The 19,317-nt window shown below is 42.4% G+C and overlaps 2 protein-coding genes across 2 annotated transcripts in view; both read right to left on the bottom strand.

Moving 5' to 3' along the window:
- Positions 1-2,614, bottom strand: part of Slc25a31 (solute carrier family 25 member 31) — a 17,410-nt gene extending 14,796 nt beyond the window's left edge. Inside the window, exon 1 of the mRNA XM_021196647.1 lies at positions 2,270-2,614. Coding sequence (XP_021052306.1) covers positions 2,270-2,504 — 235 coding nt within the window. The 5' untranslated portion in view covers positions 2,505-2,614. The remainder of the gene's footprint in view (positions 1-2,269) is intronic.
- A 7,951-nt stretch (positions 2,615-10,565) lies between these two features.
- Positions 10,566-19,317, bottom strand: part of Intu (inturned planar cell polarity protein) — a 59,895-nt gene continuing 51,143 nt past the window's right edge. Inside the window, exons 13-16 of the mRNA XM_021196521.2 lie at positions 18,094-18,191; positions 14,606-14,795; positions 12,481-12,638; positions 10,566-10,989 (exon numbers count right to left, since the gene is read on the bottom strand). Of these exons, the coding sequence (XP_021052180.1) occupies positions 10,878-10,989; positions 12,481-12,638; positions 14,606-14,795; positions 18,094-18,191 (558 nt within the window). The 3' untranslated portion in view covers positions 10,566-10,877. The remainder of the gene's footprint in view (positions 10,990-12,480; positions 12,639-14,605; positions 14,796-18,093; positions 18,192-19,317) is intronic.

Genomic DNA, 19,317 nt, shown 5'->3' with positions numbered 1-19,317 from the left:
TGTGGTACATTTATACAATGGAGTACTATTCATCAATTAAAAACAGTGAATTTATGAAATTCTTAGGCAAATGGATGTATCTGAAGGATATCATCCTGAGTGGGGTAACCCAATCACAAAAGAAGTCACTTGATATGCACTCACTGATAAGTGGATATTAGCCCAGAAACTTAGAATAAGAAAAAGGAAGACCAAAGTGTGGATACTTTATCCCTCCTTAGAATGGGGAACAAAATACCCATGGAAGGAGTTACAGAGACAAAGTTCAGAGCAGAGCCTGAAGGAATGACCATCCAGAGACTGCCCCACTTGGGGATCCATCCCATAAACAACCACCAAATCCAGACACTAGGCAGATGTCAACAAGAACCTGCTGACAGGAGCCTTGATATAGCTGTCTCCTTCGAGGCTCTGCCAGTGCCTGGCAAATACAGAAATGGATGCTCACAGTCATCCATTTGACAGAGCACAAGGTCCCCAATGAAGGAGCCAGAGAAATACCCAGGGAGCTGAAGGGGACTGGAGCCCCATAGAAGGAACATCAATATGAACTGACCAGTACCCTCAGAGCTCCTTGGAACTATACCACCGATCAAAGAAAACACATGGTAGAACTTGTGGCTCTAGCTATATATGTAGCAGAGGATGGCCTAGTCAGTCATCAATGAGAGGAGGGGCCCTTGGTTCTGTGAAGGCTCTAGGCCCCAGTGTAGGGGAATGCCAGGACCAGGAATGGGAGTGGGTGGGCTGGGGAGCAGGGGGAGGGGATAGGGGATTTTTGGAGGGAAAACTAGGAAAGGGGATAACATTTGAAATATAAATAAAGAAAATATCTAATAAAAAATAAAATGATCATGTTAGGTCTGATGAGATGGCTCAGCAGGTAAATGTACCCGCTGCCAAGCCCCATGACCTGAGTTCTATCCCCAGTACACTCAGAATGGAAGGAAAGAACTGCCTCCCGAAAGGTTTTCTCTGACTCCACATACATGCAGGGCATATGTGAATGCATACATAAAGTCACACAAAGTACATTTTAATAAATGTTTTTTAGAACTTATATTAAAATTTCATTTGCCATGATTACTCTTACATTCTGCACTGAGAAGCCTGCCTTATTGAAAGGCCTGGTCATCAGGGGTTGTCCAAAGTAAGCAGAGCTTTTCACTGATCAGGCATCAGCACACTCAGAGGCCACAATGCATCTGTATTTGTACTTCTCAGAAGCTTCCCACTTCAAGAAATAGCTAACCCATTAGAACATTTAACACACAGTACCATGCAACCTGAGCCAGGCACAAGGACTCAAGGTGCAAATACTGATGTCACAGACCTGCACACTGCAGGCCTTTCTGGCCTTGGGAACTCATGTTACATGGGTCAGAACACTTAATTCTGGCAGGTTAAGGAACAGTTTTGTAATCCCATGACTCTCAAAATAGGCTGGAAGGTCAACTCAAGTTCTGGATCAGCCTGGTCTACAAAGAGAATTCCAGCTAGCAAGGGCTCCATAGACCCTGTCTCAAAAAACAGTGGTCCTGCACATTCTCCAAAACACCACCACCACCACAAACCAAAAAAGCAGAAACAAAAATCTCCTATGCTACAGCTGGCAGCTGCTTGCACCCTAACTAAACACACTTTTCTGGTTGAGCCCTCCCTCCGCTACATCTTTTGGCTCACTCCCTTTTCTCCCGCTGGTTTCCATTCCCTCTTGATCACCCCTTCTCTAGAAAACACACTCCTTTCCACTTAAGTCGCCCAATTCCTCTGCACCACCCCTTCTCGTGTCACCCCACTGGTTGAGTGACCCTCTTTGAATGACCCCTTTTCCCTGGGTTACCCCTTATCTGAATGACTCCCCTTTCTACTAGGTCAATCCGCTTCCTCGGGATCGATTCCTCCAGGTCAGGATGACTCCCTGATTTAGAAGATAGTCCCCTTCCTTCCTCAGGATCACACCTTCAGGGTCACCCTGCCCCCTAAATGGCTTTCTCTAGACCACCCCCTTTCTGCTGTGTCATTCTCTTCCTCTAAATCACCCCCTCCTGTGGTCACCTTCTGTGTAGGATTCCCTCCTTTAGGTGACCCCCTTTTCTCCGGGCCACCCTTTCTCTGCATAAGCCCCTCCTTTCTTCTGGACCACCCTGTCAACGTCACTTCCTCTGGGTGACCCCCTTTTCCTCTGGGTCACCCTTTCTGGTGTCACCCCACCCCCACCCCCACCCCGTGTCTGGGCCGCTAAGGCCAAGCACGGCGCCATACGCACCTTGCTCACGAGGGATGCGCACCAGGCAGTCCATCATGCCCTTGTAGCGCGCCTCGGGGCTGATCTGCTTGGAGGACGCCTGCACCTGCAGCAGCAGCTTCACCCGCTCGATGGGCGCCACAGCTGTCTTCGACACCGCGGCCGCGACCCCGCCGGCCAGCAGGTCCTTCGAGAAAGACACGGGGTCGAACAGCGTCTTCTTTGAAGACTGCTTCTTGGAGGATTCGTTCGACATGTTGGACTGAGGACGGACAACCGGACAGCCGCAGCGCCACACCAACACTCAAGCGACACTGAGGAGACCCGGAAAACCGCTCCGGCTTTATCCTGGAGGGGAGAACAGCGCATCCAGCACGGGCAGAAGAGCTGCGCAGGCGTGCCCAACGGCCTTGACGCCGGGCGGGCGTGGGACATGTGACCACAACACGTGTTTCCAGTTGCGCATGCTCAGTCAGTGCACAGTGGCTTTTGCAGAGGGGCGGGGCTCGGAGTGCTCCTGCTGGCCCCGTGGTCCTTCAGCCTCCACCTACCCCGTGAATAACTGAATGCTGGTCAGTCCACAGTTAATTTACCTCCTGCTTACTTACCAGGAAGCACACTCTGGCCAGATGCAGCATGCCTGAAATCCCGGCAGGTGCAGACACTCATGGCCACACGACAAATTCGAGGCCAGCCTGGGCTACGTGAGCCTGTCGCTTGGAATAGACATCCGTATTCTGTTTCAGCAGGAACCGTTTGTCTAGTCGCCGTGGACTTGCTGGCTCCTCCTCAGAAGTCTCGAGAAAAAAAAAAAAAAAAGAAGTTAACATGTTCCTCCGTTATATTTTATTTAAACTGAAATTTCTATTGAATAGTGATTCTAGATGGAGATCAAAGTTTTTTGGTTTTTTTTTTTTTTTTTTTTTTTTGTTTTTCGAGACAGGGTTTCTCTGTATAACCTTGGCTGTCCTGGAACTCACTCTGTAGACCAGGCTGGCCTCGAACTCAGAAATCCGCCTGCCTCTGCCTCCCGGGTGCTGGGATTAAGGGCGTGTGCCACCACGTCCGGCTGGGGATCAAAGTTTTAAGGGAGACAGGACAGTCGCGTGTTGTGTTGGCTTGTTTAAAATGATGTATTAAGCTAGGTCCTACTCATTAAATTAGGTTTTATGGAATATTTAAATCCTCTGGAGAACTTTTGTTTTGTTTTGTTTTGTTTTGTTTTGCTTTGTTTTGTTTTGTTTGAGACAGGGTTTCTCTTTGTAGGTCTCTGGCTGTCACGGAGAAATTTGAACTCATAGAGAATACAGGAGTAAGGGCATGCACCACCATGCCTGGGGCTCCCTCTGGGGGAATTCTACTTTGCAGGTTTAAGAACCATTGACTTTCTAAAAGAGCAATTCACAAGTTTTTTGTTTTGTTTTGTTTTGTTTTAATTTTTGTTTTCTCCATCCACAGAACCTTCCTCTTAAAACATATTAAAGTCTACAGAAACCTTTTTTGTTGTTATTGTTAAATATACTGACAAGTGCATTAAAGATCTTTAAAAATGAACACATATCCAGTTAAAACAATGAGAGGTCCATTGCAAAGTACATTAATAAATTTAGAATTATTTTCATTTTTAAAGTTGTGAGTCAGAATCTTATTCCAGACCTGGCTGGCCTTCAACTTATGGCAAAATTCCCATCATAGCTTCTGGAGTGTGAGCCACTGCACATAGCTAAAAGTATATTTTTATTTTTTAAAAATGTATTCTTTGATGGTTTCCTACAGTTAGTGAATTTTAATCGTGTTCGCCCTGGTTAATTGAAAGGAATTATGAAGTTGGCCTGGTCTAGTTGCCTTGAGAGGCATATGTCATAGCTTTTTCAGGTTAGAGTCCTTGGCTCTTGGGACAATGTTTCAGGAGAAACTAAGGCATTCCTCAGGGCAGTGAGGCCCTCAGGCTACCTTGTGTTTCTCTGTTTTCCCTAGAAGTCAGTGAAGCATACAGAGGCTTCACAGGATAGTTGGTCTTAAACATGAATTTTTTTATACCTTGTGTAACCTGCAAACATCATTGTATCCTAGCGACTAACATGGTATTGATCCTGGCAACCATCATTATACTCCATTTTTGATAAGGATATAAAAAAATCTGAAAGCTTGGAATAAGCTTGTCATAGTCTCAGTCTTGCTGTGACTTCTCTGAGCCAAACCTGATTAAGATTCATTTCTCATCAGCCATCTTTCCTCTCTTCCTCTCTTTTTCCCTCCCCACTCCTCTACCTGCATGCCACTGAGTTTGCTTAGGACTGTTTGTGTGAGCATGGGTGGAGGAGCAGGGACTACTTTTCAGTGGCTACACCTCTGAGGATAATGACATCCTCACCCCAAGAAGCTCTTAACTAGCATTTGCCTCTTGAGGAGGATGGGGCTTCACAAGCCTCTTCCAGAATCCAGAGGCAATGTTGGCATGTCTGGTCCAAATGCAGGTAACTGCAGTTACAGTAGACTCATGAAATGCAGTGGTAAGTTGTGTCCAGAAGAGGGGGATACTGAGGCACACTCCTTATCCTCTGGCTCTAATGCTCTTGCCCCTCATCTGTCATCTTCCCCGAACCTTGGATAGGTGATATAGACATCTCACTTAGGGCCAAGCACCACTACACTGTCACTCATTCTTAGTGCCGTGATAACCAACGTCTGCAGCTATAAGAAGCATTGCTCTATGGGTAGACAGGTGAGTATTTCGAAAACGGTTTTTCAAATGTCCATTTAGCATCAGGCAGTGGTGGAACACACCTTTAATGTCAGCACTTGGGAGGCAGAAGCTGGTGGATCAGTATAAAAGTTTGAGCCCAGCTTGGTCTACAGAGCAAGTTCCAAGGTTACACAGAGAGATCCTGTCTCAAGAAAACACACACACACACACACACACACACACACACACACACACACACACACACACACACACTCCATTTAGCAAAAACAACAGTAGTAGGTTCCCCCACTAGGGCCTATGACTCCCTCAGCCATGGGTTCTTGACCAGGTGCCACAGTTGCTTCTTGTGAAGTGGACCTCAAATCCAACAAGAAAGCAGTTGGTTATGAAGTCACTACTATACCCATGGGCACATCTTTCGTTGGAGGTTGACATTATAACTCACATAGCTGGGTAAGAATGTCAGTGCTTTATCTCCCCAAGCAGACTGCACAATAGCTTTCTGCACTATGGAAGCTGGCCATCAGGTAGGAAGCCTAAAAATACATTTTCCAAAATTAAAAAAAAAAAAGTGTGTGTGTGTGCATGTGTAGATAGAGAACAGTATTGTTCTACATTTTTTAAAAAAATTAATACTTGACAAAAGATAATCGGATTAAGCACCATTGCTTTTGTTTTCTGCAATATTACACATGGAGCTCCTAGAAAATTCATCCCTCTGTATCATTAGAGCAGAATGAAAATAAAAAGTCGCGCGACACTCAACACCATTAAGAAAATAGTTTTAATTTCATGGAACCCTGAAAGCTCAACAAGCCTGCCCTTAACCCACATTCGAGGCCTCATTAGAAGCTAATACCACACTTCAAGCTTCTCTTGGTACTACGCCAAGAATGTCTCTTTCTTTCCTATCTAGCTTTTTTTTTTTTTTTTCATCCAGATCCTGCTATGGCAGCACATACATATTTCTAATTGCTTTCTAAAGCATGTTTGATATTTTTCAGTTGGTAATCTGTCTTACGTTTCAATTGGCATGACCTACCAAGAACTTTTGAGACACTTTTATTGGGAGCTGGATGAGTTTTGGCTTTTTTGAACAAGAGGATCTAATTTTCATTGGTATCTTAAATGTGTTATAAACTTTCTAATTTTGTGTCTAGTAAAAAGGTGTTTGGGTCAGGACTGTAGACCAGGAATCTTGTAATATTTTGATTTCTGTTCATGTCAGTTGGCAAGTTCTCCGGGTTCCATGTACCTCCATCTGACCCTTCCCAGTGACTCGCCAACTCTGCTAGTGTTTGCAACTCATCTTTCTATTTCATATAATGTGTCTATATTAATCTTCCTGAAGCAACTGCATTAATCATCACCCATAAACTTATATTTTAATTTGTCTTATCACATTTCAAAATCCTTTGTGAAGCCCACTGCAAATTCCAGAAATGCTCAGCTTATTTGCCAAGATCTATAAGGTGAGATGTCTCAGTCTCTTTTTATAGAATGAAGCCTGTCAACAAAAACCTAAAGAGGCATTTCTCAATTACTCTCTGATGAGACTGGGTTTCTTTCTTTTTTATTTTATTTTTTATTAGATATTTTCTTTATTTACATTTCAGATGTTATCCCCTTTCCCAGTTTCCCCTCTGAAAATCCCCTCTTCCCTCCCCCTGCTCACCAACCCACCCACTCCTGCTTCCTGGTCCTGGCATTCCCCTACACTGGGGCATAGAGGACCAAGGGCCTCTTCTCCCATTGATGACTAACAAGGTCATCCTCTGCTACATATGCAGCTGGAGCCATGAGTCCCTCCATGTGTGTTCTTTGGTTGGTGGTTTAGTCCCTGGGAGTTCTGGGTTGGCTAATATTGTTGTTCCTCCTATGGGGCTGCAAACCCCTTCAGCTCCTTGGGTCCTTTCTCTAGCTTCTCCATTGGGGACCCTGTGCTCAATGAGGAGGAGACTGGATTTCTAAGGTGAGGCTCTATCTCTGGTCACAGGGGCATGGAATCTCCGAGGACAGAAAACAGTCTTCTGCCTTCTTCCATGTCATTTCCTCTGCCTTACCCTCCACATTCACATATTGCTTATTTCTCTATGATATCATCTGCATCCACGTACCTGCATCAAGAGACACAGACCAACGAGAAAGTACTCACTTAGGAACACTACCTATGGGAGCTTAGTCAAGTTTTCAAAGTTTAGACCTGAAACTGATTGACTGGCTGCATGACAATTTCCTAATTCACAGAAGGGAAGAAGTTGTAGTGATTTCAATGATATAAAAGTGCTTGGGCTAAGGGCCTTTCTGCTGTTTCCTCCTCTCTCCTCATCAATCAGCATGCTTACATCTTCTCAGTTTGGTCTGAGGTTACTTCAGGAAACCCTTCCCGGGCCACCCTGTTTGCCAACTTCACCACAATCTCTTACTTCCCTGTTATTTCTCTTAGCATTCAGCAACATACTTCATCTTTTTTGTGGTCTTCCTCTGTCATGGGAACACAAACTCTGTGAGGGCAGAAAGCCTTAGTTATTCCGCTCATGGCTGCATCTGTAGTGCTTGGCAGTGTTTGGCAGTGAGTAGAAGTTCAGGAAGCATTGGTTGGGTAAGTGTATATAAAGGCAACGGAAGGACAGCGAGAGGGTTCAGTGGGTTACGGTGACTACTGCCAAGTATGATGACATAGATCCAGAGAGTAGGAAGAAACAAGTTGTGCACTGACCTCATGTGCACCTTGCCACCTGGGCCATGGTGCTGGCATGTGAGCACAAGCACACACACATGCATGTACACACACACACACACACACACACACACACAAATCATTTTTAAAGGCAAACATAATACTGCAAACAAACCTCCAAAACATTTTTATTTAAAACTCTGAATAATGTAGAAAAATAGCTTTAATTATATACAGAAATAAAACTCTTCATAATTAAATTAGTTCATACGGTTTGGTGTGTAGGTTCAAGTTTTAACAGAACTTAGCATTTCAAAAAAAATTCAAAATATAAATCCTTATTCTCAAAACTATAGTGCGAAGTAATTTTCTCGGATCGTTGCTGTCATGCAGTAACAGGTATGACTTAACTGTACCCTTTTGGTTCTCAAGCTGTGGCCACTTAATGATGATAAATGGTAGCCACAGCTTATGCTTCATAATTGACAATATGTGACAACCATGGTTTAGGGAGAGCATACAGAAACGAACAATGGTTAAGGCAGACAAAACTTAGTAGACTAGTTTCATGGTTTTTTTCAATTTGTGTTAGAAATGTTTGAAAGAGATTATTTTACAATCACCACTTTGTTAGGTGGGTATCATCATCCATAGTCCCTTGGCACAAAAAGTGAGACCCTGCCTACCCTGCCCTCCTAGGTACAGTTCTCTGATAAGACAGAAACAGAGAAAAGAGAGAAGAGAGAGAAGAGAGAGAAAAGAGAGAAGAGAGAGAAGAGGGGAAGAAAAAGCAAGAGTCTAGCGTTTCTTTGGAGCTAAGCAGCGTGAGACAGTAGTAAGAAAGTACTTGTGGTTTTATTGTTTATTACAGGTAGAACCCAGCTTGCCCTCTGCCTCAGCTTCCTGAATCCTAGATTCTAGGCATGTGCCACCAAGCCAGACATAACAGTTCTAAGCATGCTAGGCAGACAATGCATTTTACTTTCATACAGTAATGTTCTTTAGAACATGACTACCAGGATGTGAATAGAACCTGACTCAAGGAGGTTTCTCTGAGGTCCATCATTATGGGATCTGCACTTGACACTTTGTCCTCTCCCAGAAAACAAGACAGACAGGGACTCTACTGTCCAACAGTCAGACTGATTGACTTTCAGATGTGAGTCTGAATTTATTTTTGGGCATGGTCAGCTAAGTTTGCCTTCAATGTTCACTTGGAAATGAAAAGGAAGACAATATTCTTTCCTTAAAAATGCAGTGTCTCTTCAGCATGGACTTATGGTGCACATGTACTGCACTGCCAATGGCCCATCTTTAACATCTGTGCTGTGTTTGTCTTTTACACTATGTTTTAAATAGTGTGCGCATGGCTATCTGACATGAAGAGAGCATGAACAGATCAAAATTTAAATGGAAAAAAAAAGTTCCCTCTATTAAAACTAAAAGTCTTAGTTTGTTCTGTCTGAACACCTGAGGTCATCAACAGCTACATTCATCATAATGATCAGCACTAGAAACAGCTCAGGATTTGAGGCTATATCCAGAAACTTGAGACATTTAATAAATACACTTTTAGAAATGCTAGAACACATATATCTGCACATGGGCTGTCTAAGATAGAAGCGAGTCTTGACTAATTTGACTCAGTTAAGTGGGGGAGATATTTCAAGCTGTTCTCTACAATTTTAGGTGCACAATTTTCTTATCTAACTTGAAAGCCCCAATTAAGGCCCAGAAGTCACTGGTGCTATAAACAGCTGGTATCTGTCACCTATGCCTGGATGAGAATCTTACACTGATGACCAAGGTAACAGTAGTTTTATAAGGCCGAATGGCTCAGGGGTGCACTAGTATGCTTTCTAGTTTTAAGCTGGAGGGTTAGTGTTTGAGGGAGAGAAAATGTAGGGATGAGATTGGTTTTAGATAGCTTGCCTTCCAACATATATGCCCCTGAAGGAGAAACTACCCAGGACTGTAAAATGTGGGGGGATATTGAGCCTGTGGGATGTCCACCTGGGTAGACGGCAATAATAAATTTAGCATTTACTATACTTTTCAACATACCACATTCTCACAGCCAAAGAAAATCTGTGTCATCAGCTTTCTGAACCGCTGAAGCTCACGTTAGCCACAGCCAGGGAAGCAACCCCTCTCCCTCGGAAAAACCCAGTAGAGGTTGATGCTAATTCGTAAGACAAAAATCAGTTTTTTATAGAAGAAGTTACATACAATAGCTTTAGCCTGTTTTCCCCACGACCCCCAGTATTTTAAAAAGGATTTTATTTTCTAATTGTGTGTGGGGGTACCTGCAAAGGTCAAAGGATTGGAGTTACAGGGGTTTTTGAGCTACCTAATGGGGGTGCTGAGAGCTGAACTCAGTTCTCTTCCATTGAGGTACTTATTCCAGACCTCTGAGTCATTGATCCAGCCCCCACTTCAGTGTTTTTAATATGATTTGATAGACCTGAAATAAATGTATGTGAACCAGAAAGAAAGCAGTGGGAGTTTACAGATGATTGCAAAGGTGTATCCTAATCCAAATAAACAATAAAGAGAATCAAATAAATATAAATTAACTTTAACTGCCACCCTCTCCCTCTGCCTCTGTAGTGAAGTATCTACTAAAATACTTAAATCAGTGCACAGGCTTCTGATTTGCTAAGAAACTAGAACACAGGTTTTGTAAATTTATATACTGACCAATAAGCAAACAACACATTTTTCTTAACTGGGCATTTCAAAATCCTAATGCAATAATAATGTCTACACATACTCTGAGGTCTAACTGACGCAAGGGCTTGCTCACGACACAGCACTAAACAGCTGTAGAACCCTGCCATCTCTTCAAGTCATGACTTCTTCACCAGGTATCAGTCATTCAGTATTGGATTTTATGAAAACAAACAATGATTAAAATATGAACCCTAAAAAACCATCTCCTATATTAATTTTTATTAAAGAATTCACATTATTTAAAACTATTCAATAAATTAGCATGGTATACCAAAATGGCAATAAATTAACAGTCTTGTCTCTATATTTTGATCAAGTACCAGCTCAGATGTCTTATATAATACCACACATGAACTGATGCACCAACCCAATAGTATCACATCTCAGTATTTAACGAGTACAATACTGAATAATGAATGTACTGAGCCTTATCTCTGTATGATGATTCCCGTCATTCTGATGATGTCCTGTGGTCTATCTGTGTGTTGCTTTGCATCTTACAAACACAGCTACAACGTTAACCCAAAGAACAATTTAAACGCCATTTCAACGGCAATTTCTGAGACTGAGTCATGGAAACAGACATATAGTTCCTGAGGTTTGGGGTTAAGGAAGAGCCGCCTGCAGAAAGAAAAGAACATGGTCATTTCAGATATAAGGTAATACAGTCCCTTCCGTTTGTTTTCTTTCAGTTCTGGGACAATCAGCAATAAACTGAAAATAAAAACAAAAAAATACCACTGCACCAAAACCTCATGAATCTAAATCTACAGAAAACAGAATATAGCCCAGTTTTTAAATAAATAATTCATGTCTTAATTAATGTTACTGTCTTAGAGTGTAGAAACTCCTATTTAATCAATGCCTACTACTATACCCCTCAGTCTTAAATATTAAACCTGTTTATTATTACCATTTAGGCAATACTGGCCATATCATTTTAATCATACTAGCCATTAAATATTCTATTGGCACTTATATTTTAAACTGCTATATTGTTAAAATATTGTGTTGTAACAGTGACAACTCATTTGCAGATAAAATTGGACTAACACTACATTTCTCTTCTTCAGGATTCCTGTAGTATGGTTGCATGGTCTAATCTATTTTATATATATATATATATATATATATATATATATATATATATATGAATATATATGAATATTTATATATAAATACATAGATACATATCAATATTGTATCTATAACACATCGCGAGTGTATGTATTTCAGATTTCTTCTACAAGATGTAAGGCTTAGAGATGAGGACTTTCTTTGCTTCTGGGTTTAACACACTACTCAAATATCCACCCTGTATGCCCAATGCAACTCCATCTACTACACCTACATATTTTATCAAGTTGCTATTGAGTGCCAGGGCCAGCTACAGACAGACCTCAATAGTGGGGAAGGCAAGTAGGAATCCTGATTTCATGAGGCTGGCATTCTTGCCTCTGCACCAGGAAAACAGTAAAGGGGCTGGTGCAGAGAAAGACAGGGTGCTGCTTCAGTGGGAGAGGGAAGCTCTCCATGAGAAGATAACCTGTCAGTGTCGGTGGATGTAAAAGGGGGGGGGGGACCCTCCACAGAAGGATGGCAGAAACAGCTGCCCAGTGGCAATGAGGATGGCCCACAGTGGACAGACAGAGTGACACGGACAGAAGGGTCTTGAAGGAGTGAGTGTAAGTGAGGAATGAAAGGGGAGAGGGAAAGAAAAGAGAAGATAAAAGAAGATGCAATGGGAAAGAGTAAGGAATGTGGGGGGGGGCGCGTCCTCTTAGTGATTCTGGGAGGTCTGGGAGCAGCCTCGACCTGATGGTTCCCTCTTCCTTTCTTTTCTTTTTTCCTTCCTCCCCCTCCCGGCCCCATGTCTTTCTTTCACAATTTTGATGTTCTTTGATCAAATTCCTCTCCCAATCATCCTCTCTTATCTCCACTGGAAGAGACACAAGGAAGGTATTGGGGGGGGGGAACAATAAAAAAAATCAAAACTCAAGATTTTAGCTTGATGACACCCCCAGGCCGAGGTTATGGGACACCTCTGCTTGCCACCCCCCACCCCCCAGTTCTGACCGAACTTTCCCATTCACGCACTTTCCACACACTTACCCTACCACCCAGTATGACATGACTGGTGGAGACTTTTTCTGATCAGGCCAGTTTTCAGGTGAGCATTCAAACAGCACACCATGTTCTTTCACGGGGCTCAGAGAAGACATTGAGTTTGCAGACTCCGAACCATCTCCATCGCTTAGCGCTTTCTTTTTCTGCAAATTAGCGTCAAATAGGAGTATTAACTGGTATTGATGCTGTTATTTTACAATGTTTGGAACTGGAAATGTAGCTTAGTGGCAGAGTGCTTGCCTAGCGTGCACGGAGCCCTGGGTTTAATCCCAGAAACTAGAAAAATAAAACGGTTTCACGTAAATACTTGATGATGAACATGTTGGCTGACTCTGGTACTAAGAGTCTATAATGCCACTCTTTCTGTTAACCTGCAGAAAATCCCTATTCTTCTTCAATTCTTGATTTAAACATTATCTCCTAAGATAGATTACAAGCTTTCACCCTAGGCAGAGAGCAAGCACCGTTCTCTCTCTATTCGTGTTTCCTTTGTTCAAGATGGGCTCTCACTATATATCCCTGGCTGGCTGGAGCTGGTCCTAAGCTTACTGTCTCTCATTCTGCAGTGGTTGGATTAGACATATGTCATCATGTTTGGTTTATTTCTTCCTTTTTAGAGATTTGTGTGTGTGTGTGTGTGTGTGTGTGTGTGTGTGCGCACGCATAAACACACGTGCACACCTAAGTGTCCATGCCAGTGTGTGATCACAACTGCCAGCTGTTCTCCTAGAAGCTGTGTTCCCCAAACAGCCGCACAGCCTTTTCCCTCTCCACTCATGTCTGTTCAAAGCTTGCTCGACATGATCAGAAGGAACTTGTAAAACAGTAACCCACACCACTCAGCCTAAGTTCCTCTTGACACTAGTGCTACTGGACTTACTATTTATTAATTTATTTAGCTCCACCATTAGAGATAGGCTTCAGGGAAAGGCCTTAGTTTGTTTTCTTTCATAGTACCTAGAATAGTGTCTGGTGCAGAGCAAGTACCTTAACACGTAATGAAAAAGGCAAGTTTCTGTTGCTCAATATGACCAAGTAAGGTGAGGACATTCCCAGAGCATCCACCGCTATGTTAATACGGGAGGAGAGAGCCCACGAATTGAAAGCAGGAAGGGCTCCCTGGTCCAGCATAGCCTTATTATAATAGTTCCTAAGACCCAGAAAGCGTGGAAGACAGAATTCTAATGATGAATGGGCCCTGAGAAGTGATGTAATCCAGAGTTAGGGCTGCATACTCCCAGCCCAGTGTCCACTTAATCCCAAGTTCTTCACAAAACTAGCGTGCTGCACACATCCCAAGTGTTTTCAGAGGGCCGCTCCTGGACAGCTGTTAGATCGGTTGGCTACAAACCCCTCCACTCCTCCCTCCCTTCCCTTCTTTTGTTTTTTTAAAGATTTATTTTTGTATTTATGAGTACATGTGTGTGCCCATGTGAGTTTACACGCACCACATGTGTGCAGGTGCTTAAGGAGGCCAGAGACCATCAGGGCACTTGGAGTTAAAATCACAGGTGGTCGTGAACTGTTTGCCGTGGTGCTAGGGACCAAGAGCAGAGAGTGGTCTTGACTGCTGAGCCGCCTCTAGAGTTCTCCCTTCTTTGAGACAGGGATCATGTAGCTCAGAATACCTTCAGACTTACTATGAGTCTGGAGGTGATTTTGAATTTCTCGTTCTCCTGCCTCCAAGTCAGGAGTGCTGGGATTACAGATGTGCACCAGTTTATTCACGGTAGGAGATGGAACCCCGGGCTTCCCAGATGAGATAAGCACTTTATCAACTATGCTGATAGCTGCAGCCCTAGCCATAAACCTCTCAATAGTTTACCAATTCCCCTGCTACCACAAGAATTCAATTGATCTTTTAAGTATATATAATATTACTACTTAAGCATGGGGTACAACATTAAATGAAATTTCAGCCCAGATTGAAACAGTAGCCACCAACTAACAAATGGTTAAGTCACGAATATTAGCTATGAGTGGCTAGCTGATATTATAAACCACCCTTCTGCACTATGCCATGGAAAACTCAGCCCACCATTTCCAGAGGTAAGATTCCGGGCCACAGGACTTGTCTTAATCAAGGAGACCAGAGCTGATATTTGCTTACCTCTTCCTTCATCGTCTGCTGGAAAACTGCACGGATAGAGAGACAACATTGATGGAAATTCTTTATCAGTTGAGAGTGGACAGAACCACCTAGCTGAGCCACCTCTTCATGGGTGGGGGTGATGAAGATGCCTTGCACTGTTTCTAAGGCAACATAGTGGAAGAGTGTATTCTCAGGACCGGAGGTCAATCTTGAGAAAGTGAGAGAGAAGGAAATTTATATAAATTTAGAAGACTTATTTAATTTTGAATTTTGTAGAGTTCTCACAAGACTATGTGAAATAATATTAGCAGTACAATTATAGGTGGAGATCTAAGCCAAATGTTTAATTCCCTGCCCTTAGCTAAAGCACATGTTAGGCTATTGTTAGTTCTTTAATAGAGACAAACAGTGCCAGCTATGGATGGATAAACACCGATTCATTTGTAAGTAACTTAAAGTCTCTTCACTAAACAACCGAATTGGGTAAGTCCTCTTTTTTCCATGGTTCGTAATGAATAACTGAGCTCGTGTTTGCCATAGATCTCACCAAGCCATAAAAATGTTATCAGTTTAGAGTAGGGCACAGACAGTATTATCGCCCACCAAACTAAACTCATTGACATCAGCATCACCAAACTTCTTTGCCATGGTAGCAATACTGATAAATCCTGAAGAAATATAAGATATTAGCAAGTAAAAGTTAGATTAGCTCTATCACTGTACCAACATTTGATAGATTTTACACTGCTACAACCTTCTTCTTACTTATATTCTGCTTAAAGGAAGTGGAACCTTTAAAATGAGGCTGACAAAAGCCTCACGCAATAGACAGTTTTATTCAGAGCATCAGACAATGTATACTCTGATGGTTAAAAGACGTCTATGAGTAAAGTGTACACTCATGAGGATAAGCTGCATGCGGCAGGCAAGCCACATGAAGCAAAAACATGCTTTTCCATAGAGGCATCTAAACAAATAACAATAGCCAGTTGTAATGAATAATTCCAAGTAAACTCGCTCCTAACTGCTACACCTGGGACGGGCATGAAAAGAACATTTCCATGCTTTTGAAGAAGCTAAGGTCACAAGATTCTTGTCTTGACTTCTTGGAGTTTTCTCACAAGTACTCAGGAATCTCCCACGAGTCTGTTCTTGGACCATGTTCCAACAATATTTGCTTACTGTTTTCCGTTTCTCTTTTCTTTCCTATCTCTTCCCCGTCCTTCTGTATTTAATCTCAGATAGGTCAGCAGAACCTATAATGCTTATGTTTCTCTGAAGGAAGAAGAGTTAAAAGAGTAACAAAAAGGCAAGAAATAACAGTTCTCCTGAATGTCTTCTATGTGCCTGCTCCAGAGTGTGTTTGAAAGTACCTTAGTTCAATTTCCATAATGGCCATGCATGATATTAAATGTTACTGTGGTCCTTTTAGCCATGGGCAAGTATCCAGCATAGGGATGTGCCTGACTTCAGATGCACAGCCACCGAGGGTTTGCCTGACCCTGTAGCCTGTCCTTTCTGTACCCTGGCTTTTATTCTCCACTGTTGAGTGTCAGGAGTTGGGGGGCCAGTGCAGTAAAAGCAAGGACCTTCATGTAAAGTGATATCATGGGGATGGGGGTGGGGGCAGCTGGGATTGTTGAAATAGCGAGTTGGATGTGACTTTGCCATTGAATAAAATGCTTGATGTAAAAGATATCTTTTACGTCATATATTTACAAAGGTGGTACATACAAGTTAGAGTGATACAATACATTTATCTAATAAAATGCTTTTAACATGAGTTCTCCACATCTTTGATGAATAAGTTATACATGTTTGACATCTTTTAAAGTAAGAAACCCTGTTATTTATACATGTGGATTTGTATAAGCTATTACACTTGAAAGAAAGTTTCTTTTTACTGGACATAATGTCAAAACAATGTATGCATTTTAAAAGTATGGTATGGTAGTAATGAAATGACCTCAAAATTTGCAGTTAACTGCTAAATGGAAGGAACACTGGGGTTTTCAAAGGGAGTTCAGCTTATCATAGAAGGCCAGATTCACATTTATTTGTTTAAAAGTGTTTTAACTATTAAAAATTAAACCCTCACACATGGAAGTATTGAATATCAAAATCTAGCATATTACATTTTCAGAGCGCTATTTTAATAAGATAAATTATCATACTTTTGCCCTAACTTCAGATAAAAACACTTCTTGGCAGGTACTATTCCATGTAGGAACACACCTGCACTTAAGAAACATTTCCATGACTAAGAAGCTGGTGGTCATGCACCCACTCTTCCTGTGTAAATGAATTCTCAGTCTACATGTTTCATTGCTTAAGTGCAACTAATATTGTTTTACCAGCTGGTCCCACACATGACATCATCATTAAACACCAGGCAAGAAGATTCTGGCAGATTAGGTAGCTCACCACAAAATAAACATAAAAGAAGATTTAGCTCAGTCAGTAAAGTGCCTTACGAACATGAGGACCAGAGTTCAAATCCCAGCACCCATGCAACAAAGTGGGCATGGTAGTGCACCTTTGCAACTCCAGCTGTGGAGAGGCAGAGACAGGTGGAGCCCTGGCACTCACCAGGAAGTCAACCTACCACACTTAGTTAGCACCAGGCAGTGAGAGACCTTGTCTCAAAAGACAAGCTAGGCAGATCCTGAGGAATGACAATCAAGGTTATCCTTTAGCTTCCACACATCAGCATACACAAGTGCACCTGTGTATACACACACACACACACACACACACACACACACACACACACACACACAGACTATATAACACTTTATAAGGTAATTATTATACATTCCTTCTTTGTATAGGTCTTGTTTTTAACCTCAGAATTCTTTTTTCAATGTAAGCTGGAGTTTGATCTGTTTGCTCAGGACCAGATTTTAGGACCCATATTCTGAGAGCGAGACACAGGGAGAAGTTGGTGCAATGTGTTCTATGAAACCACAGAAGAGCAGTGAGTGAAAGAAGCAGGATATGCAGAGAGAGCAGCTGAACTGGGCTGCACTTGCCACAGAGCTCATGCATGTACCAGCTGGAACCAGGAAGTGTGGATGGTCTTGCCCAGTTGTCTTGAGTTTGGGCAAACGGCCAGCCCTTTGTTCTCTAGAAGTAAGCATTACATCTTACATCTCTCAACTGTAAGGCATCAACAGATATCACCTCCAGGCACAGGATTAAGGATAACCAGGCATCTACTAGAGTGTGAAATTAGTCTTTAAACTCTAATTTAAAAAGTAGACATCCAAAAAGTATGTTATCTGTGGGAAAGAGGGAAAGAGTGACTCACATTTTAACATACTACTTCTGGTGTCTTCCTTAGAGTATGAATATATCCAGTTCCCTAAATGTGTAGTGAAAGATTACAGAAACACTGTAGCTATGACCTCATATCTGTGCTATATCATAATTACACTCGTTGAATCATCTCTGTACTTTCTCAAAGACAAGGCGTCTAAGTGAAAGGCAAGCTAGAAGTTCCTTACTTCATCATGTTGTAGATTTCCAATTCTTTTTCTGAAAGTTCTTTTTTCGAAGTTCCCAAATGAAACGGATTTGGAAGTGTTGACTTCTTTCTAGCAAGCTGGAAGATAAGTACGTCAGTTTATATCTAAGAATAGGATTGCATAGCAGAAATGATTCAAAAATTTAAAACCTAAGAGCACTGCTTTTGTGCTGCTCCCTTTAAATATTTTCAGTGCAAATCTGCATCTCTTGTTCTTTGCTAAGGAGGTTTCTAAGGTTAACCACAGTGAAAACTCCCCACCAGTTCCATCATTGAATACACACACACACACACACACACACACACACACACACACACACACACACACGCTTGTCTCTCTTGTGCTGCCTGAACTCCTCAAGGTCACATGGTCTGAATCTTATTCAGGGCAGCTGATTAGGGTTTGGCTATACATAAATTATTTAAATCCTCCTGGTCTCTGTTTCCTATTGATTTTACCAAGTGAGATAACAGGCTACAAGTAGGATGCAAACACACATGGAGCAAACATATTTGGTTCTGACTCCAACAGCATCCCACTGTTTTCTTACAGGAGAGGGGAGAGCTAGGCCTGTGCGCATCTCAGCACTCAGAAGCACTAGAGCCCATTTAGACTCAGCCTTTCTTCTGCCTTGTCTGGCATCACCTCCATCCTCCTGATGGCAAGTTTCAAAACTGTGTGGAGAGACATCCGCAGCCCGGGAGGAAGTGCAACGCTCCCAAGGGTGGTGATGACTTTGACAAATGTGGAGGAGGTATCTTGTAGTGTGTGTGGGGAAAAGTCAAGAGAGGTCACAGCCGCAAAGATGGACACTCTGCTTCACATTCACATCTTTAATGTTTGTGACGTTCATAAATGCAGATGAGAATCTTACTTATTACAAATAGGCATCTCCTCTTCCCCATTTCCATCATCTGTTTCCGTTAAATGTTTACTGGCTACTGACACTGTCAGTCAGTCTGACTAGACTGACACCGAGACTACCCCACAGCTGGGGCCCTCTGTCACCCTTATCAATGCGGAAGAAAGGCCAATGTATGTCAACGTATGTGGCTGAAGCTTCTCTACCTGGGAGCATTGCCAAAAAAATGTCCTAGGTGCCACAGGGCTTATGTCTTGGCACTGGATATTTCTTTCTCTTTTCAATTCTAAGTCTTTGTGTTTTTCATTAACAGAAAGCACCCACCATTTCAAATAAGGAAG

Source organism: Mus pahari, chromosome 4, assembly GCF_900095145.1.
Source record: "Mus pahari chromosome 4, PAHARI_EIJ_v1.1, whole genome shotgun sequence".
Taxonomy (NCBI): domain Eukaryota; kingdom Metazoa; phylum Chordata; class Mammalia; order Rodentia; family Muridae; genus Mus; species Mus pahari.
The sequence above is the reverse complement of the archived record's forward strand: the minus strand, read 5'-3'. Positions and strand labels throughout refer to the sequence as shown.